Source organism: Quercus suber, unplaced genomic scaffold (assembly GCF_002906115.3).
Source record: "Quercus suber isolate HL8 unplaced genomic scaffold, Cork oak 2.0 scaffold_194, whole genome shotgun sequence".
Lineage (NCBI taxonomy): Eukaryota > Viridiplantae > Streptophyta > Magnoliopsida > Fagales > Fagaceae > Quercus > Quercus suber.
Window position 1 is genome coordinate 173,960 of NW_027069652.1, and position 23,361 is coordinate 197,320.

A 23,361-nucleotide genomic window follows, 5' to 3' on the forward strand; every position below is an offset into this window, starting at 1 on the left:
AATGTGGATTGTTATTTTTCTTGTTTTTCAAGTGTTGCCGCAAGAAAGAAGGTCGCATCCACAGAAGGGGGTTCACTCAAGCAGCAATGCCATCTCAAGCTCGTCCCATCGTTAGGATAAGAGGACCAAGAAAGTTTGCCCCTTTACCTTTCTTACAGTCACAGTTGCTTCCAGATTTGATCTCAACAAGACTCATTACTTCAATGCCACCTAAGGCTCCCAAGTCCATTACCGACATGGTATGATCCAAATGCTCAATGTGAATACCATAGCAAGGAAGGGGACATTGACTTATGATTGCTATGACTTTAAACATAAGATTCAGGACCTCATCGACCAAGAACTCCCAATTCCTTATCTTTTCATAAGTTTTTCTGGTTCTTAACCATTCCATTTTGGATTTTTTTTTTTTTTTTTTTTATTTGTGACAAAGGAATATAGAAACATATTGATTAAGGAAAAAAAACAAAGAGTAAATATGGGCAGATAGACAAACAGGGCCACCACACGGCCCAAGCCACCCGAAAAAAAAAAAAAAAAAAAAAAAGAAAAAACACTAAGTATAACTTCTGTAACGTGTAAAACACAAACATTAAATACAAACACAAGCACACTCAAAATGCTCAAAACACCGCTAGGGGAGTTTTATGTATTTATCTCCTTCTTATTATTTTGGGGTCTAGAATTAATTTTTAAATGCTCATAATTATTGCTTTTTAATGCGTTTTTGTACATGTCAAACGATAGGATCTTTGTTTAAAAATAATAATAATAAAAAGTTAAAACTAGTCTCTGAATGGCGTGTTTAGAGCTCTTTTTTATGATTAAAAATTTATTTGTATTTCTATATTCTTGCAGTGTTTAGAGTTTTTTTTTTTTCTTTTTATTAAAAAATTATTTGTATTTCTATATTGCATTAATTGTTCTTCTTTTTTTTTTTTCTTTTTTTTTTCTTTTTTTTTTGTATTTCTATATATAAAATGACCATTTGATATATACACGAATTCTAGTGTAGTAGAGTGTTTCAATTTGAACACTAAAGAGAGTTAAGAAAAATCTCTTTGGAACTACATACAAACATGTGAGAAGAAGATATAAAAAAGATTGAGTATTAAGAAAATTACCTCTCTTATGCCTCAAGAGAAATAGATAAAGAGGAAGAGAAGACATTTATTTATGTTTTGTTTTGAAATTGGGTTGTAGTTCAAGAAAAATAAAGATATATGGTAGTACTTAAATTTATGGATGAGAAGTTTAGTAACAGTTTTATAGTAGAAGTGTTTTTTTTTTTTTTTTAAATTCAAAATAAAGAATAAGAGAATTGAAATAAAAAAAGCAAAAACATGAGATTTGGAGTAAGGAAACCGAATTAAAAAAAAAGGGTTAAGATTTGATAAAGGTTAAAAAAAAATTGAAAGGTGGCTTAGTGATTGAAGTATACGGGGAGTTGGAGCAGTTCAAATCTTTGAATAGATAATGGTCCTATTTTGTAAACAATGTTTTAGTGGAGATAAAGATGTATTTTTACAAGATTGTCTTTTGTTTTTCTTACTTACTGTTATTTTTCTTATGTTTGAATTTTAATTTTTTAACATTTCTCTTTTTAGCTTGACATTTTTATTTACTTGTATTTCTATTATGCTATATTCTGTATATTTAGTTTAGTCGTATAGTGCGTATTGTCTTTGTTGTTAGAACTATTTCTCCTCTCTTTACATCTTTAGTGCATTTTTTTACTTCATATCTAATTGTATTTATTTAGTCAAGTGGTTTTTTGTATTAGAACTATTTTCCCTCTCTCTTAGTGTATATTTTGTTTCTCCAAAAAAAAAAAATTAGCATAACTTTAAGACATTAACTCTAAAACCTACGAACTTGAAATTTAAACTTTGTTTTAGAAGGAAATAAACTCAGATACACACAATATTTAGCTATAATTAGTTTAGACTTTTTAATATTATTGCATAAATTGGTGGTAAATTACATAGATAAAATATCACATTTAGATATTAAATTTTCTTCATGTACAATAGTGGAATATTAGTTGTCAAGCTACCATCAGATCAACCTTCTTTTTTAGTTGTGGTTTGTTTGGGTAAGAAAATTAAATAGAATCATTTGGATTTCGATCTTAATTTAATTGACTTGAATAGAGAACAAATGAAATAAAAATTTTATTGATGAAAATATCATAAATGGAAGAGATCTAAATTTATCTAGACATTTTTCAACCACTCATTAAAACCCTAAATTTTCCAAATTGGTTTTTAAGATTCAAATTTTCAAAATAGATGTCTAAGGAAAGAAACATGATAAGCCAACTAATTCAAGAATGAAATAAAACATAATGAACATTTGTCTTCATAGAACTGGATTTTGATAAATAAATAAAATTGTTTATTAAAAAAAAAGGAGAGAGAGAGAGAGAGAGAGAGAGGGAGAATTGAGTTCAAGTTACACCTGGTTAACTCTAAGTAATGTTACACCACTCAATATTTTTTAATTTGATGCGAATTTTGAAAAATCCACCATTAGATTACATTATCTTCGTATATTCTCATGCTTACAAAATTTCAAGGTAATCAAATATTAATAATCATGTCATTAATCAATTGTTTGAATTAAAGTTTTTGTGGTTTAAAATAATGCATAAAATATGAGTTTATAGATCGAATGGTAAATAACATTCAATTGACATAAAATTGGCATGAATGTTAAGAACATATAGAATATGTAATTCAACAGTGAGATTTTCAAAATATAAATTCTATAATAAATTATTAGTTGGTGTAACATTACTTAGAATTACACCAAGTATAACGTAAACTCAACATATATATATATATATATATATACCCTCCATTAGCGTATTATATTTCTTTAAAGGGAAAATATATAATTCCAAATACAACATAATCACAAGACAACTTACAAATAGAAGAACGAATTTTACACATTGGAGAAATCAGTAGGATGGTGACTGAAAGGTTCTGTAAATACCTAAGGAGTAAAGGATAGATCAACAATGAGTACTAGTCATCGGCCAACATATGCAAAAGGAAGCCTCCAAGCCCGGACAGGCATAATGCTAATTTTGATGGTCCAATCTTTGATGAGCTAAAAAAATGGCAAGTTGGGTGTAGTAAGTTATACAAAATTTCTTTTGCTCAAAAAAAAAAAAAAAAAAAGTTATTCAAAATTTCGAGGGCCAGTTTATAGCTTTGTCATCAAAGCATGTCCCACTACCTCAATCGGTGATCCTAGTAGAGGCTCTGGATGGCCGCATACCAAGCTATTCAGTTTGCATTTGAGCTAGTCTTTAGGAAGGTTGTCTTTGAAGGAGACTCCTTGGAAATTATCAGTTATCACCGAGTTGGGCTAGAAATAATAAAATCATATTATAATGGATATTCAGAGAAAAGCTTGCTTCCTAGAAGTTTGCCAATTTTTTCATGCCTAGAGAACTATTAATGTTGTGGTTAATGGATATTCAGAGAAAAGCTTGCTTATTAGAAATTTGCCAATTTTTTCATGTCTAGAGAACTAGTATTGTTGTGGTTGATGCTCTCACCAGATGAGCCATATGCTCTAGAGTCTAGAGAGTTGTTAATGTGGATGGAGAATGATCCACAAAACATTTTTCATGACAATATTAGGAATGGCAAAATTTCTTACATGAATATTTCTGTTATTGGGTTGGGTTATATTGTTTTTGGTTTGATAATTGAAATTTTTTTTTTTTTGGGTGATGTGAAGTGTGGAAAATGAAAGTATGGGTCTTTGTGATTTGTTACTAGCTTACCATGCATTAATGAAAATGGCTTGCTTGTGATTTGTGATTTTTGATGTGAAGCCTGGAATTTTTTTTTTTTTTTTTTTTAATTGGGTCAAGGTTTAGGGCCTTTAGACTGGGCCCTAAAGGTGGATGGCTGGACAGTGCCCATGGGGCTTGACGGGGTGGGTTTGGGGCCCGAATAAAAAACCCATTTATTAAATGGGTCGGGTCTAGGTAACAGGTATGGGCCTGTGTGGCAGGTTCAAGTATAAAGAAACTCGTTCCGAATCCGACCCATTGCCATTCCTAGACAATATGTTGATTTAACATATGTGTGAAGATGGTTTTCCGTGTTTTTTAGTGTTAGCATAAAAAAAAATGATTTAATGGAAAACTATTTTGTGTCAACATAAAAAGTATGGCTTATTTTTTAGAAATTGTTTTTCACTAATTTATTTTTTATTTTTTGAAAACAACTCTATCTCATAGCAAATTTTTTTTTTTTCCTTTCTTTTGAGAGAGTTTTAACCTATGGCATTTGCTCATAATGATAGTTTTTTATCATTAGACCAAGACACCAATTGATTTCTGGTATAAGCGAAGATTAAATCTTAGATCTCTTATTCAACCATCAAAGACTTTACTAGTTAAGTTAACTGGAACCCACTCTTTCATAGAAAGCTAAGTAAGGGAAGTTTAGGAGATTGTTTTTTAACACATTAAGGTTGCTGTTATTACTAAACATAGGAAAATGAAATAATTTTATAGAAATTTTTTTTTTTTAATGACTCATTTTGTAGAAAAATTTAATGTCGAAAAAAACATAATTTAATAGTTCATTTATGATTCTTAAAAGAGAGAGAGAGAGAGAGAAGTAAATATTATCATAATAAATGCATAATGTCAGAATATATAGTTTCATATACCAAATATGTGTGTGTGTGTGTGGGGGGGGGGGGGGGGGGGGTGAGCTTCATTCAAGGCTGAAGCCTAGATTCTCAGAAAATCATGCTTGAAGAAAAGGGCCAAGCCCATTTCAATGAATAGCAAAGGGAAATCTCCCACTATTACCGCGGAGTCTCAAGCATGCCACCAACCTTAAGATCCTTTTCCAAAATCATAAGCACGAGTGATTCCTCGGTGAAAAAAAGAAGTACCATGGGAGATTGACCCCACCTTTTTTTTTTTTTTTTTTTTTTTCTGGCCGGGGTGACACTACTACCAAGACTAACTCGAAAAACATTCTGAAATGATAAGAATCACAGAGGTCTTCACTTGCGCGTTAATGAGAGGTTCTTTACCTAATCTCTTCCACATTAAGGCTCTGCATGTTTTGACTTCAAACTATTTCAGGAAATGATTTTACACCTAAGTTGTGTGTTTGGTTGTGCATGAAAAATTGCATTTTTCGAAAAACCATTTCCTTTGACCGTAAAAAGATGGCTTTGACCCGGAAATGATTTTACATTTCTATTTTCACTTCAAATCATTTCCGAATTGAGCCTCATACGTGCAGAGAGAGAGAGTGAACGAACCAAACTGAGCTCCGATCCACCACCACAGACCGAGCTCCAATCCGACCACCACAAACCGAGCCTCCACAGTCCAACCACCACAGCCCGAGCTCCGATCCACCCACAGTGAGTAATCTACACTCCGATCCACCCTTATTTCACTCTGATCCACCCCTTATTTCACTCCGATCCACCCTTCATATCAGTCCAATCCACCCTTTATCTCCGATCCGAGCTTCGATCCACCCTCCATTTTACCCTGACAACCTCACCTCACCTCCGGTCCACACACCTCCGACCCACCCTCTACAAAAGCCGATCCACACCCCCTCAAACCCATAAACAACCCATCCTCCAACCCACCCTCTTGGATCCGATCTATATATATATATATATATATTATTTATTTATTTATATAATTATTTATTTATTTACTTTTTTTAATTATCCATTTTTATTTAATTATTGATTTAAGAATTTAATTTCTGCTGGTGTTACAATTATACAGAAATGTAATGTGATTTGTTGGTGTAAATATTGATTGTGATGGTATTATGTTGTGTTAATATTGATTGTGTAATGCAATGTTATACAGAGCATATTGATTTGTTGATGTTATATTGATTGTGTAAAGTTGATGTTATATTGTTACAGTTCTACAGAGCATATAATGCAATGTGATTTGTTGGTGTCAATATTGATTATGTAAAGTTGTATTATGTTGTGAACGTTGTTGATGTTATAGTTATACAGAAGTAGAATGCAATGTGATTTGTTGGTATAAATATTGATTGTGTAAAGTTGTATTATATGGTGTACGTTGTTGATGTTATAATTATTTACAGAAATATATGTGCGTAAATATTTTGGTACTCGTTATCAATGTGGTTTGGATGTTTTCGGTTTGTGGCTGTTTTTATATACTATGTAATCAATAGCATGCTTGTTTACATACCTCTTAGACCACAGTGTTTGTGATTTTGTTAGATGAAGAAAAAAACCAGACAATGGGTATAGTGCTGAGTTTATTGCAAACAATATGGAGAAAGGTGTGGTCGAGAAAGGGAAGAATGCAGTCAAGTCATCCACCACTGGGTTGGGAATTTCCAAGTCCCACAAAAGAGGGCGTGCACCTTCTAATGCTGATGATAATGTGCTGACTGATCTGTCTGGTCAGCTGAAGAAAATAGTTATGGCTCTAAAAGAAATCAATCGGGGTCCGGTGGATTACACAGCTCTTTACAATGAGGTCTTGGCTATGATGGTGGATGGGTATAGCGAAGACATGCTCGCCACTACATTTGACCATCTTTGTGAAAATGAGAAGGCAGCACGGAGATTTCTAGCCAAGAATGCTAGGATGAGAAAGCTGCGGTTTGATTGTTTTTGTTCTCACAACTTTGACTTGTCTGTTTCATGTTGACTATGACGGTAGCTTTAGGAATTAACTTTTGTTGTAGTACTAGTATTAACCTACCATTGTATTATATATGTAATCTTTTATATTATTGGGATGATATAATTGCCCAAATTATGTATTTGTACTGTTCAGATACCACGAGTAGGTATCATTTGTGTACACCATGGAGGTGTAATGCCAATGGTGAACGATTGATGTGGCTGTTTTTATATAAATATTATGGGTATATTCAAATGATTATTTTTTATGTTGAAGTGGATGATTATTTTTGTACTGTTACAGATATGTCTAGGCAATGCAGGTGCTTGAATTTGGATGATTATTTTTGATGTTGAAGTAGATAATTAGTTTTGTATTGTTACAGGTTTGTCTAGATAATGCAGGTGCTTGAATTTGTAAGGCATTTCATATTTTCCGTAAAATGATCCACAAACCAAACATGGGAATTGATTTTTCATAAAAAACGAATTTCATTTTTCATAAAATGTTTGACCGAACCAAACATGGGAATTGATTTTCCGTAGAACGGAAAGCATTTTTCGTAAAATGTTTGAACGAACCAAACACCGGAATTGATTTTCCGTAAAACGAATTCCGAGACAGCCAAACAGCCTGAATACATTTTCCTTTCCTGAAAATAGCATTTCCGGACAATATTTTACATGAACCAAACACGGACTAAATACGCATAGAATAACCTGAACAGTATAAACAACCCCCCCCCCCCCCCAAAAAAAAGTCATGTTTTATGATAAAAAAGAGGGGAGAACCAAGGTAGGATATGCCAATTATCTCCAAAAAAATCAAGCTGGGGGCAGGCTAGCTAGAATGATAAGGAAAGGAAAAATACTTATAAAAGGGTAAAGGCTACCACAGGAAGGGGGATGAGAAATATAAGGAAAAAAAGGCATAGAGAAGAGAGAGATAGTGAGAAAGATAGGATTTTTCTTTTCTTGTTAAATCTTTGTACCTCGGGAAAGAAATTGTATTACTTGTCTTCTCATTATTGTAATCTTGTTTTGCAAAATCAGTTGTTTAAGCTTCCCACTGTGGAATTTCCCTACTATTCTTGTGATAAATGATTTGTGAAAGTCAGTTACCTAAGGATTAAACCGTTCTTAGACTAATTGGTGTTTATTTTATTGAGTTTCTGACGCCCACAATATATAAACACAATTATAATAAATTTATATTAATAATTACCATAATGATCAAAATTTATATTTTGACAAAAAAAAAATTTCATGTACATTAAACTTTCACATGCATTGCATAAGCTATTTATTGGTAATAATACTAATAGTATATAAACCTACTTTAAAATCTTGAAGCCTTACAACTTTACATGTTGATATTATTTTATTAGGTAAAATACAGTCAACACTCTTAAGGTAAGGCTAATGCTAACCAAGTACAATGCATTTTAAAACTGACTAACTTGGTCCATAAACCGTTACTCATTAGTCATTCTTCCCCTTTCTCTCATGGTGATTAAGAACTAAGTAAATTTTGAAATGTCTTGGACCTAACTAGCATTAGTCCAAACCTCAAAGGGGTGTATTTTACCTCGTTTTATTATATATTTTCTAATTTAATTTAAAAATATTCTAAAACTTTTATTAGAAATTGTACTCTATATTTAAACCTAGCATTGAAATTTTGGCACTTCATATCTTCTTTATATATTACAATATTTTGTTTCATATAAACATACAAACACTGTTATAATAAATGTCTATTATTAAGAAATACTATTATTTTCAATTTTATATTTAGACAAAAAAAATCATATTACATTAAACTTTCTCTTGTATTTGCATGAGACACCAACTAATGATATAAATTTGGCATTTGGTACAGGAGACGTTGCATCCAACATCCAGATTCTTGAAAAGATTCTTGAAAATATAATACCCGACAATTTGAATACCTAGAATGCAAGTATTTATATATTTCGTTTGACTTGGAATATAATCACTAAAAACAATCACTTTAAAGATTAATTATTATTATTATTATTTCATTCTCAAAAAATAATAATAATAAATGCAATCATGAGTTTTTTTTTTTTTTTTTTTTCCAAATTCACTTTAGGACCGCGTCATTTCAGATATGGCTAAAGACATTTTAATGTAGACATTAGAAATACGAGATTAGCCCTCAGTTATAACGTGGCTGACAGTGATTTGCACTTCAAAGTTCAATCAACAAACAAGCCTATAATATAAAGTTTTAATACGACCAAACCGTGTGTCGTTTTTTTAAATTAAATTTTTCGATGAAACAAATAAAACCGTGTGTCGTGAAATAGAAGAGAATTACCACTTATCAAAAAAAAAAAAAAAAAAATAGCAAAGTCAAGAGCCTCGAAAACAAATTGCATAACAAAACTGGTGAAATACTGGTAATTGGGTTGGAGGAGAAAAGAAGAAAAGACATTAGAGACATGGGTTGCTTTGCTTGCTTCGACGGAGGCAATAAGAAGCAACAGAGAAGTGAACGCTTCGTCGGAGTCAACAACAATCAACCACAGAGAAAGGTAGGCTTCGCCGGAGGAGGCAACAGCAAGCAACAACAGAGAAAGGAAGCAGAAAGATTGGCCTCTGAAGAAGCTCGAGCTAAAGCCGCCCAAGCTGCCCAGAAAAGGTAATCAATTTCATTTCTTCTTCATGCTTTTAATAAAACAAACCAAACAAAAAAAAAAAAAAAATTGTACCCTTTTGGTTCTTTATTTGATTTGTTTAATTGTTTTATCTCGTCATGATCATCACCATTCAATTACTATCTACGGTTTCAGAAATTAATTACACATGTTTTCTTCGGCAATAATTATAGGACACAAAGTTATTTATGATTAGACACGCGTGTCTGTATCATAACGCGTCGAGTGCACTGATGCACTGGAAACAAGCTAAACCTGTAATAAAATGTGTGAGAGTGGTGTCACGACTTGACACCTTACCAAGTTGTGAAAAAGGTTGTGCAAGTTTCGTTTTTGTTTGGTAGTTTCACCATTGTATATAAAATAGTCACACAGGATGACAAAATGAAAACAATGAAATGCAGAGTAAAAAATAACTATTAGATAGCCCCAACCAAATTCAATAACCAAATCTGGTTTATGAATTCGTAGCTATTTACTTATCAACATAATTAAACTGGAACTCTAATGACACGTATCCTAAATATATACTGTAGTAATTAATGAGAGACTCTAATTGTAATCACTGCAATAAAATTTATATTTTCTTTCAAAATTACATAAAGTTGAATGCATATATGTTATTTCCTAAAGGGCCCAAATATTTTGAATATCTTGGCATTGTTTGTCGTATGACTCATAGCCACTAGTCTTGGTGATGGTCAAATGGCGTCGATGTATTCAATTTTACATCACCCTGAAGCACATTTGAAAGCCACAAAGTAGCGAAGTTTATTTGTTTATTAGGATAATCACGGCTTCATTGAATGATCTAAACTCTAAATGGTGGTTATACTGAAATAGGTGTTTGTTTTAGGAAGTTAAATCTTGAAATTCTATAACTTATAATTTTCAAAGTTCACAAATTTGATGCAACTAGCAAGAGTCATGTGATGATGTGAAATCTCAAAACCGGACAAAGATCTGCTTCTGCTACATGGTTGATGTTCACCCTTGAAATATCAATATCTAGCCCCATAACCTTCGGCATCTTTACTGCCTTCTTCCTTTTGACTAACTAGGATTTGGAGAGTTCTACTTCCATTGGTTGATAAGTCTTTATGGTATCTAATTGATACTTCATAAGTGAAAATATTATATCTTATTTAATACTTGAGCATTTGGTATATGTCAAAAAAAAAAAAAAAAAAAAAAAAAACCTTGAACATTTGGTATATGTCATATGTTATGTAGTGCACAACCTTCCACAACAGACCATGTTACAAGAATGTACATTGGACATGTGAAAAGGCTATGATGATCAAAGTATTCCAATTTGACCAACCCATTCTCTTCACTTTTTTCAAAAAAATTTGTTCAATTATAATTTTTGGTATAAGCAATTCTTTAGAATCACAGAATACATACCAGCAGGGTTCTGAGTACTTGGAACCAAGATTATAACATTATGCACCTTGTTATTATTGCAATTATAAACTTAGTATTAATGAGTGCTAGAATTATTGTTAACATGTGGAAAGGACACGCGTACACATTGAACTAAATGCATGCATGTCTGTACAAGGTGAGGCATATTATATCAGGTGGCATTTGGTAGGGCTAGACTTAGATAGGTAGCTTTTGGCTTATATTAATCTTACTCAGAAAGTAGCATGGCAAACAAATTCAGGTTCTCTTTTAAGTGAATTCAGATTGTTATTGAATGTTTTCTTTAATATATCAATCAAAATTTTATGTGTTGGTCATATTTTCAGGCAAGAGCAATTTGAAAAGTCTGCAGCAGGAAGAGCTGCACGTGCACAGATGCAGGGAATGGCAAAGCAATCTGCAAATTCTAACAAAGGCGAACCAGTTCTAAAGGTTTTACTTTTTAAGATGCTGATTTTTCCTGCTTGTTTGTTCTAACATATGTTGCTCATCTAATACCTTCTATATATCCTTTACCGTTATGGGGTTCCAGTCCATTTGATGAGAATATCCAGGCCTCTTTATATTCCTATTGTTCTGTAATGAATCTTTGTTGATTCTTAGATCAGTGTGCAGGTTTATTTGAATCACAAATAATATACAAGTTTGACCTTGTTGGTTTGTTGTTGTTGGATGCAGTGGCAAATGACTTGAGGTGAAGCTTTTTATGACTTCAAGTAACTGTCCATGTAAGTTGGTGAATACGCTGCCTAGTAAATCTAGTTAACCTTTCATTTCAAATTATGCCAAGATGACATGGACCTCTCTTGAAGTTCAATGAAGTTTTGTTTTCTTGTACATGCATTGTTCCTGTTGAATAAAGTTGCTTTTTGTGACATGTTATTATACTGGGCCAACGCACATCAGATACTATTTATTTTTAGTATGCAGGTGCAAGCAGTTTTCTGAAATTTCATTGAGCTTTACGATTGCATGGAAATTAATCATTTCAATTAGTTACTTGTATGCACAGTGGGAAGAGATGAAATTTTGCTTTATAGTTCAAGACATTAGTTCCCTTCAATTACAACATTTGTTTTCTCCTTTGCAGTGTTTATGATCAGATTCAACTGTATCCTCTCTATTGCCAGTTTCTTTCTTGGGGAGCTGACAGTGACACTCAATGACTCCAGAGCAAATGGTTATTGGGAAAGTTTACATAGGTTTTAATAATGATGTAAAAAGCACCATAATAAACTGAAATGCATCTTTATGTTTGTGTTTGTTCTGTAAGATTTCACCTAGGCTTTTAGTGTTTTTATCCCCCTTAATGTTATCTTTGTGCAGGAAGTTCTTAGCCAATTTAGTTTGTGTACTACTTTCAGCTGTATGTTGTTGAAAATTACTGAAGTAGAAGAGTTGTGTTGTGCTTGGTGACTTGGTCCATTATATATATGATTGAAGTATTTTTTTTTTTTTATTCCAAATAATTTTATGTTTAAGGAGAGTTTTGTTTATACGCGTGGACATAATTATGTCCATTTGCAGTATGGAACAATATTTGCTTAACAAGGTTGTATTTCAAACTATTTAATATAATTAGGCTCTGGAATGATTGAAAGGAGTTCGCCTGTTAATGTCTGAACAGTATAGTCCATTTTACAATTAAGATTTTATTTTTTTGGATTTGACAATGTATAAGGTATCACATCATTTAATTGTTTGTAACATTTAATCTATACCATGAAATTGATTCAAATACTTCGAAAAAGGGTGTTAGTGTTTATTCAGAAATGCTTCTTATCTTTACTCTTTTTAGGTGATAATTCCAGATTGATGGCTCCATCAAATCGCCATACAGCTTTTATATTCTAAGATTTACGAATTTCAACTTCTAAAAAAAAAAATCTAATGGGCAGCTAATATTGTTTCCCTGTTTTTAATGTGGAGAAAATAAGAGCGGAAATTAAAGAAAAATTTTGGCAAAAAATATAAAATAGTTCTATAATTAAAAAATACCACATAAGATTTATAAATTAAGTTTTAGGAGCATAATGAATTAATGATTATATTACAAAAAAGTAATAGATTATATTACAAAAAAGTAATAGATTATTACTATTAAAATTTTATAAACTAAAGAACACTACTTTTACTTTAGTAGCATTTTTTATGCTAATTAAATAGTTCAGAAATACAATACACTTTTATCTCTCTGTCCTTTTTTTTTTCTTTCATTTGTCAGGTTTAAATACTCTACTTTGAATACTTTTTACTGCTTCTTGGACTAGGAAGCAACACAAAGCTATCTATTTGGAATACCATAGTTCCAAAGTACTTAAACCATAGCCCCAACACTGAAGAGAAGTTCTCTTCTTCATGGATTAAAGAAAAAAAAAATCAAAACTTTTGATTGATCATTTCAACGGCTAAACACCTAAACCAATATTTTTACCCTTACTTTGGGAGAATAATAAGTTGCTACTTGATCTTTTGTAATTAAGTAGAAGTGCCAGATGGAATGAGAGAGATAGGCAGGAATTCAGCTAAATATTCCACTGCTTAATTTACCAAGTGTGAATTGCTAGATTAGTAATACAGAGACAAATAGGTATTGGCCCTGAAGAATATAAGTCCCCCCTCCTTCCAAAAATAAACCATCGATCAATCCATGATTCCATAGGAAACCCTGCCCTAAATACATTTTGATTTCAAGTAGCCTGAGTTTCTATGCATTTTAATCAAGGAAATCAATTACTAAACGATGGTGAGTGGAGCAAGCAATAACCATTGAGATGCACTCCATTTTTTGGCCAATCAAACCAGCTGAACTTACTGGCCATTGAATACTGGCAATGAGTAAAAAAAAAAAAAAAAATCTAAAGGGCGGCTAATATTGTTTCCCTGTTTTTAATGTGGAGAAAATAAGAGCGGAAATTAAAGAAAAATTTTGTCAAAAAATATAAAATTGTTCTATAATTAAAAAATACCACATAAGATTTATAAATTAAGTTTTAGGAGCATAATGAATTAATGATTATATTACAAAAAAGTAATAGATTATTACTATTAAATTTTTATAAACTAAAGAACACTACTTTTACTTTAGTAGCATTTTTTATGCTAATTAAAAAGTTCTGAAATACAATACACTTTTATCTCTCTGTCCTTTTTTTTTTTTTCTTTCATTTGTCAGGTTTAAATACTCTACTTTGAATACTTTTTACTGCTTCTTGAACTAGGAAGCAAAACAAAGCTATCTATTTGGAATACCATAGTTCCAAAGTACTTAAACCATAGCCCCAACATTGAAGAGAAGTTCTCTTCTTCATGGATTAAAGAAAAAAAAAATCAAAACTTTTGATTGATCATTTCAACGGCTAAACACCTAAACCAATATTTTTACCCTGACTTTGGGAGAATAATAAGTTGCTACTTGATCTTTTGTAATTAAGGCTGTGTTTGTTTCGTGTAAAATGTTTTCCGGAAAATACATATTTTCCGGAAATGTTATTTTCCGGAAAAGGAAAATATTTTTAAGTGTTTGGTTGAATTATGAAAATTGTTGTAAAAAATATTTTCATGTGTTTGGTTCTATTAGGAAAATGCTATTTTCCGGCAGCAAATTCCGGCAACAACACAACAACAACAACAGCAAATTCCGGCAACAACAACCACAACAATAATCAGTTCATCAAAAAAAAAAACAACAACAACAATCAAATTAAAAAAAAAAAAACAACTGAGAGATCGAGGAAGAGAGAGCTCGAGGTGCGATGGCGCGATCGAGGGTCTGGGTCTGGGTCGAGCGGCGTTGGAGCGATCGGCGCGATGCTGCGATTTCCCTTTGATTGATCGGCGCGGTGCGACGACGAGGTGCGAGACCGGTGCGATGGCGAGGTGCGATGGGCGTTGGGCTTGGCTCGACGATGGCGCTGTTTCGTGGGTTCGTGCTCTCTGTTTCGTGGGTTCGTGCGACTGGGCTTGGTTCGTGGGTTCGTGCTCTCTGTTTCTCAATTTTTCGGAAAATGCCATTTGAAGTGAAAATAAAAGGTGAAATGGATTTCCGCCTGGGGAGGGGTATTTTTCGGTCAAAGGTGAAATTATTTTCAGTTGACCGAATTTTCCTAAGCAGCCAAACACCCAAATTTTACGGAAATGGTTTTCCGGAAGTAGTTTGAAGTCGAAACAAACACAGCTTAAGTAGAAGTGCCAGATGGAATGAGAGAGATAGGCAGGAATTCAGCTAAATATTCCACTGCTTAATTTACCAAGTGTGAATTGCTAGATTAGTAATACAGAGACAAATAGGTATTGGCCCTGAAGAATATAAGTCCCCCCTCCTTCCAAAAGTAAACCATCGATCAATCCATGAATCCATAGGAAACCCTGCCCTAAATACATTTTGATTTCAAGTAGCCTGAGTTTCTATGCATTTTAATCAAGGAAATCGATTACTAAACGATGGTGAGTGGAGCAAGCAATAACCATTGAGATGCACTCCATTTTTTGGCCAATCAAACCAGCTGAACTTACTGGCCATTGAATACTGGCAATGAGAGTGATTTGCAGTGCATATTTGTTAGCATATTTGTTTAATGGTAAGATAAAAATTGACTTTAAGCAAATAAGTTGGCTTCAATTGTTTAAAGTTAACTTATTTACTTAAAATCACTTTTTATTTCACCATTTAATCAAATAGCTAGTAATGAGTAATTAGCCGAACGGTAACATAATGGATCCTATTCTGAGGGTCTTCTGCGTAAAATATTGGAAAACCAATGTCACGCAAAGCTTTGAACAGGAGCTGAAAGCTGTAGCTCATAAGCAGCTTGAAAATAGTCAGCTGCTTGTTGTAAAGAGCCTTCCATTTTCGAGACCAATCCAAGGTTCAACCATGCTTGATGGTTGGTGGGTTCTAATCGTACAGCATTCATTAATAAGCTTCTTGCAATTGGGAGTTGTTGGCTTCCAAGTTTCATCAATACTTCCGCTATAGAAACAATACTCGGAACATGATCGGGTTCTATTGACAGTGAGACAGAGAGGAAATAATGCTTCCTTGTACAATGATTGAGCTTCACACAACATGCCTGCAAAATTTTGGAGAAGAGAAAATTATAAATTTATAAATATGCACTTCTGAAGATTCACTATAGAACTAGGACCCTACATTCTTACAACTATATACCTAAGAATATTCATCATATCAAAGAAGTATGCATTGTTTGTATGCATGTGCGTGTACATTTGGATGAATAGAAGCAAACATGTAACTAATCAGTTAATGCACAAAGCCACAAATTACTGCAGAAGAGACTTGATTCCTACCTGTTGTATGCCAACACCTGGGGAATAAAATTCAATTGACTTGGCTTTGTCCACACAAATTTCTGCATCAAGCCATGAACCAAGTTTGGTATAAATGGAAGCCAAATCCTGCCAGGCTGTCATTTCCAATTTTCTTTCTGCTAATTCCTGCAAAGGGCAATAAATTCTTCAGGAAGAACAATTTTTTTTTTCAATCAAGACATGAAGGGTTGAATTAATTACAATTGGAACATGCATATGTCTTTTAACATTTATGTAAATCGCAAAGATATATGAGGTTCAGTTGCATGCCTTGAAGACAGGATTCGTAAAAGAGAGTTTGGAGCAGTTTCAGGGAATGTCATCCAATGGCCCATTATATATCAAGTGTTTGTGTCTGTGTACATGCAATGGATCCATGAGCGTGTGTGTGTGTGTATTAAATCAACAAGTGGGATGGAAATTCAAGGACTTCAGATAGAGCTTTCTATTTGATCTAAAGAGCAGATGTTACCTGCCTACCCCGAGGGGGGGGGGGATCAAAATTGAAATTATTTGAGATCACAAGATTGAAAATAAATTATTATTAATAATTATAAAAAGAAAATTACATTGCTGTTTCACAAAACACAGCTCAGTATAAACATCCCTAGTTGTAATCATATCATTGGAAGCCATTCTTCTTGAAGCTACTCCAAACACATCCCATATTTACTTGGATCTGATTAAATATAGCAGTATAAGGTTTTAACACATACCTTGGAAACCAAGTACTTTGCTTGATCAAAGTTCTTAGCTTGAACCTCTCTCTGACCTTGAATCATAGCTAGCAAGATTCTGAAGGTTTCTATTGCTTGCTTGGGCTGTTCCTGAGCAATCTGAAGTACAGCTTTCAATCTAAGAAGTTCTAATTGATCCATCATCCCAGCCTCATCCAAAGCAAAATCAACCATGGTTTCAGCATCATTGAACCGCTGCTCTGCAGAAAGCACAAGAGCTAAAAGCTTCCAACCTTTTCCTGAGCTGCCAGCCACCATATCAGAGTACATCATTGTGTTGTCAAAAGCTCTATCCAGATTCCTCTGCAATGCATTTTCTAGCCCAAGGCTAAACATCGCTTCTGGATCCTCCTTCCCATTAAGAGCAGCATGGTTTAGAGAGTTCAGAGAATCTTTCTGATAGAGAATTCGATCAGAATCTAAGGCAGAAACTCTCGCAGCATTCCCATAGCAAGCACCAAGGAATTTATGGGCTTGACCTATGAAATGTTCATTCTGATCATCAGCCAAATCAATAACTTTACTAGCAAAGTTTATGCCTTGGTGAGAATGGTTCGGATCTTGGGAACACAATTTTGCTCCCAGCAGAAAAGAAGGAAAATGGGGTTTTTTATTTTCTTCAGAACAACCTGAAATCTTCCTTAAAAGGTTCAAAGCTGTTTCATTTTGTCCCACGGCACTATAACAAAGAGCAAGAAAGTACCACCTCTCAGCTCGGTTATAGATGCCTGGCAGGACCTGCTCCACATGATCAGCTAATAATTCCAACTGGCCAGTAATTGAGAGTGCATAGGTTAGATGGTCCATGATTTCTGGATCCCACTTTATTTCCAGAAATGCCACCTTTCTCATGAGTATTAACAACAAAAGGATTGCTTCTTCTGTGTTATTTTTAGGGGTTGTTGGATCCCATACTTGTAACGGAGGGGGAAGGCTTGCTTCAACACCACTATAAATTAACGTGGCAGCTAAGTTCTTTTGCACACCAGCCAACATCTGGGGGTCCAAGTTCCATGGCTTAATTAGAGCCCGACGATATGCATTGATAGCTTCATCAAGAAAGCCTGCCTTGGTCCACAAGGAGGGGAGCAACTCCAATGCTTTGTGAAACATGTCTTGCAACTTGCAGTCTTCAACAATGCCCTCGGACATTCCATTGGGTAGTGCTGATTCAACTGTATCTAGAATTACTTTGCACTCCTTTGCAGCCTCTGACGAATGAGATAGCATCAGAACCACAAGAACATTAATCATAAATACCCAAAAATAGAAAGAAAAAAATAATCCATACTCAAGTCAGCGCAATTCCGTTTACTGGACAATTGATGCTCTAGTTAAAATACGAATTTACATTAAAATCCAAACCATCTGATAAACCAATCACATTATCACCCAAGTCATGTTATTTAAACAACATACTCAACAGAAGTACTAATGCATTGTTAACAAAATAATGAGACCCAATATTCCCCAAAATTGAATAATACTTCATTAGAAAACTTCTGGGCATTTACCATATAAATAGATAAACTAAGCTGTTACAAGAAAGAAAAAGACGCATACCTACATATCGCCCTAGCTCCTCCATTGATTTTGCTTTAAGCAAGATTGCTTCAAGAAGTAAGCTCACGGAATGCATTGACATCATGCCCGGAGCTGCATTATCAGCTTTAGCGCGTGTTCTTCGTGGCCGAGTTCTCCAAACAATAGCCCTGGTCATCCTTGGGGTTAAACCTCTTATGTCAATACCTTGAAATACCTGAAGGGCAGCATCATAATTCCCTCTTTGGTACTCAAGCCTCCCTAACAAAGCTCTAGCTTCCTGATCAAACCCATTCATTCAATGAAAAATCTCAATATTACCACAGCTAAAAGAGCAATAAAACTCAATAAGCTAAGTTTAATGAGTATCAAAGAGAGAAAAAATTAAGCTAAGCCCACCTCATAGTTCAAGGAGAGAGCTTCTTTTAGTGTGGATTCAACTTCATCCACTTGGGCATCGTCAAATTTCGATTCCCAGTCAACAGTCCTAGAAGAAAGGCCACTCGCCGAGAAATCCCTGGTGGCCAGTGACTCCGGCGACTGTGGTGGCTCTTCGAACTTGAATTGTTCACCTGAGCAAGCACACAACATCTTCTCCAGCAAAAAGAAACAAAATGTGGATCTTTCTTTCTGAAAAAATGATCACTTCTCAGTGAATTCTTTCATCTGGGTACACCTAAAAAAAGTATATTACAAATGACTTTGTCAAAACCCAATTCATATTATGTGTAAAAATGATGTCACAATCAACTACTACTACTACAAACCCAACAACCCAAAAAATAAATAAATAAAAGGTTCTTTTTAACATACCATTTGAAAAAAAGAGTGATACAAGTTACAACTTAGTTATCAAACAGTGGAGCAAAGTAGCATATAGCAATCCGAAAAACAAAAAGAGCCCAAAAATCAAAGCATTACAACAAAAATAAAAAGAGAGAGTTTTTGGGAAAAAAAAAAAAAAAAAAAAGGAACCAGAAGAAGACAGAACAATGACATTGAACAAGGGCGAGAGAAACGAAAAGAAGCAAGACTTTTTGGTTTTGTTATTTACCCAAAGACAGGTATACTCGTCCTCCAAGCTATGAAAGCTACTTCTCTGCGCAATATTTTGTTTTCTCTCTGGTTTTTTGGGCTTTTATGTTAACATTACAGCATTTAATCTTTCTTTCTTTCTTTTTTTTGGTTCAAAAACGAATCTAGTGGTGGGAAAGCAAAATCTCAAAGGGTCTCCCTCATTTTGAAATTGGGTTTCGTTGTTTTCTGATTCTCTCTCTTTTTTTTTTCTTTTTTTTTTTTTTCTTTTCTGATGTGTTGTGACTTTATTTGTGCACAAAGTTAGGCTTTTGCAATGTGGGTATGGGCCTCTGAAAGTGGGGGCAAAGCGCAAAGGTGGTTGCAGAATCCAGAGTCAGTGACGCTGAGATTCTCCGAGCCTCTTTGCGCTATTTTGGTTCAAATTTTGTTGGGTATGTACTTCTTCTTGTTAAATAGCCTGGAAGTGATTTGGAAACACACTTTCATGACTTGATAAGTCATGATTTGTTAATTACAGCAGCTAGTAAGTACTTAAAAAAAAAAAAAAAGTAATAATTGCTAGCAACCTTTTCATTGGGGATATAGAAAAGCCAAACTGTTCACTATGAAAATTATTGGTGGGCTAAGCTGTTTATGAAGTACAAACAGCTCATATGCATTTCTTTTAACAAACAAGGCAATCTAGTAAAATAATTAGTTAGCTACAATAGTAGAGGAGTGCATGCATCAAAAAAAAAAAAAATAGTAGAGGAGTGCAGATTTCCTCTTTAAAAAGAAGTGGGATTTGAACTATGGTCTTTTTTTTAGAAAATAAGAGCACGTCATGTTATTGAATTAAAAGAAGCTTGATGTTTAAGTTTAATTGATCAAACACAAATGTAATATTTATTTGTAATTTATAAACAATTTCATGAGTTATGAGTACATCGAATACATTCAAAATTTAAATCTTTTCACTCATTTTTTGTAGTTTTTTTTTTTATAGGTTTATTGACTAAAGTAGTTTGTCATTGTTTTTTTCCCCTTAATTAATCATAATTCCAAGAATATAGTGTCGTCTATTCTTGAAATAAGTGCTATTTCTAAATTGACAGTCCTCAAAATGTTAATTATTGGTGGATAGTCAGGGACATAATAATATAGGTAATAGGTTGGCCTTTCGAATTCTATAATAGGGTTAGGAACATCTAATCAAGTTGAACCAAAGGTCTCCATCTACTGAATAGGATCCTGTAATCATATTACACTCTAGTTTGAAATCAAAGTAGAAAGATTATCTTGGAATCTAGATTCGAGTGAAAACAATGAAGATGAAGCCCAAATAATCCACATTATTCATTCTAATTTTCAAACTTGGGGGCACTACCTGCTCGAACGAGATGATCCCACTAAACAAGAAAAAAGTATGTACAGAACTTTAGATAATGAGGCAGCACATGCTGGTCCAACAAAATGGAATTTAAAATCACGTTAGATTCCATGAATATAGTTTTAAGCAGCCCGAAAGAACAACGATACCGGTGGGAGGAACTTACGCAGCAAATTATGATAAAACAGTGCGTCATGGTAACATCATTATTTTTCATTACGGATAAACCTTTTTTGGCACACTTCGTAGACTTTTTCCGCATACTTTTTTGTCCACTCCTGCATCATGGACGCACGGCGCTCAAAAATGCAAATAGGAAACAAAATGACAACGAGATTAGCGGATTATTACTCTTAACTCGGAATCTATTTTTTCACCTTTGAAGATTGTATTAGTTAGATTCACTCAATAAATTCATAATGGGCAGATAAGATCTATAGTGAATGTAAAAAAAAAAAAAAAATGAGTATTATTTTCCCGTGCACTAAGAGTACCTATGAGTTTTTCCCACATTTACTGTGAATTTTATTATAAATTTGAAAAGTGAACACCACGTCACATCGTCATCATATCCTAAGAGCACATGATATACCCTTAAATTATAAGGTCAAACTTCAAATAAATATACTTTCAAAAAAAAAAACTTCAAATAAATATCGGTAATTTGACTTTCATTTTAAACAATTAATGCTTTAGACTATGTGTTGGTTTAGCAAAAATTATTTTTGCTAACTTATTTTACTATTTAACTTATTTTTGCTACTATTCATGAGTCCTATTGCACTTTTTTGTTCTATTTATGGGTCACATTTTACTATTTCAGTTAACTTTTACATTTATTTATAATACTTTTAGCAAAAAGTTTTCAATTTCAGTAAAATAAGTAAATTTCAAATAGACCCTATATGTTAGTGCAAATTAAACCTTCTATTAATATTTTTTTTTCTTAGATTTTAGTAAATTAATTATGTGATGTGCACGTTCTTATAGAGACATTTCAAGAAAATATTTACGATGTGGTCATTGGTGAGGGAAATGGAAAGGCCCCCTAAGAGCATTCTTATCAAAGGTGTTAAAATTGCTAAATGCCATTTTTTAGCATTTTTAGCACTTCAAATTATAAAAATACACCTACATCAAATATGTTATATCTTAAAATTTTTAGCATTGAGCTACAATGAGCTGTTATCAATAACAACTCACTGTAACTGGACTGTAAAAAAAAAATTTGTTTTTAATTCACCCCAACGGCTCTTTCTCATTTGTCTTTCTCTTTCCTCTCTCACTTCTCACTTCTCTCTTCTCTCTCCCATGGTTTGGCAATTGTGGTCTGTCGATGACTCTGATTTTGCGATTTTGGGTCGCCGATGGTTGTGGTCCGACAATTGTGGGCCATCATAGGTTGTGGTCTGATGGTCATAAATCGTGGGTTCGATGACTGTGGTTTTGATTTTGGGTTGTGGGTTGTGGGTCGTGGTCTGATGGTCATGGGTGGTGGCGGCAATGGTCTGATGGTCGGTGATTGTGGTCCAATGGGCATGGGTTGTGGGTCAAGGTGCGGTGTTTTTAATGGAACTATGGGTTTCGGTCTAGGTCCTCGTTGATCTACTGGTGGCGGCAGGATGATGGGCTATGGGTCTGGGTCGTGGTGGGTTTGGGGCGTGGTGGGTCGTGGGGCAGTAGATCGACGTGATGGGTTTGCTTTTGTGGAAGTTTGCCGTGGTGGGTTGAGTACGGGTTAAAGGGTTGTCGTGGGGGGTTGAGCAATAGATCGGCGGCGGAGGGTTACCATGGTGGGTTTGCTGTTGTTGCCGTGGATTTTCATTGTGTGTGTGTTTTGCTTGGTGGTTTGATTGGAAATGGTGGATTGGGATATGGGTTTGCTATGTGTGTGTTTTTTGCTTGGTGGGTTTGTTGGTGGCAGAGAGAGAGAGAGAGAGAGAGAGAGAGAATAAAAAATGAATAAAAAATAATAAAGAAAGAATATTTAAATGAGGTGTTAACAAAAATAGAAGTTTTGATGTAAGAGATACTGTAAAGTGATGTGTTATATGCTATAAAGTTAATTTGTGAGATGCTAAATGCTAAATTTTTTAGAATCTTTGATGAGAATGCTCTAACTTTTGAATATCAATATTCTAAATCTCATCCTGTTTTGATTAGAACAACTATAATTTTCCTTTATGATACTTAAACCAGTACAAAGAAAAGACTATTGTGATTTTTTTGCTTAAGAGGTAGAGCTCATTATTGCATTTACCATCTACAAAAACAAAGTTTTCCTTTAATTTTATGGACAAAGTTTGACTACAAACTTGGTCATAGCCTAAGGTTACAACTCCCACTAATTAGATTAGCATAATTACATATTTTAAAAATCTAATTGTTGAATTGAATGTTCTTTACATTCTTAACACACATATCAAATTTTATGCTAATAGGATATTATTTACTATTCGATCTAACTTATTTTTTATGCATAATTTTAGACTACAAAAACTTGAAATTTTGATTGATACACATAGTAATTGATTTTTTATTTTCT

The 23,361-nt window shown here is 33.7% G+C and overlaps 2 protein-coding genes across 2 annotated transcripts; one reads left to right on the forward strand and one right to left on the reverse strand.

Annotated features, from left to right (window-relative positions):
* Window positions 1–9,034: 9,034 nt before the first annotated feature.
* On the forward strand, window positions 9,035–12,253 carry LOC112035097 (uncharacterized). Its single transcript, XM_024067938.2, has 4 exons — window positions 9,035–9,355; window positions 11,126–11,231; window positions 11,478–11,527; window positions 11,890–12,253. The coding sequence occupies exons 1-3, from the start codon at window positions 9,156–9,158 to the stop codon at window positions 11,490–11,492; spliced, it is 321 nt and encodes a 106-aa protein (XP_023923706.1). The 5' UTR covers window positions 9,035–9,155; the 3' UTR covers window positions 11,493–11,527; window positions 11,890–12,253.
* A 3,218-nt stretch (window positions 12,254–15,471) lies between these two features.
* Window positions 15,472–19,979, reverse strand: LOC112035093 (protein NPGR1). The gene is given in 8 exon segments (XM_024067933.2): window positions 15,472–15,827; window positions 15,829–15,871; window positions 16,110–16,124; window positions 16,127–16,256; window positions 16,847–18,078; window positions 18,431–18,689; window positions 18,809–19,085; window positions 19,464–19,979. Coding segments are annotated over 7 exon segments (2,136 nt in total). The 5' UTR covers window positions 19,001–19,085; window positions 19,464–19,979; the 3' UTR covers window positions 15,472–15,562.
* Between the last annotated feature and the right edge of the window lie 3,382 nt (window positions 19,980–23,361).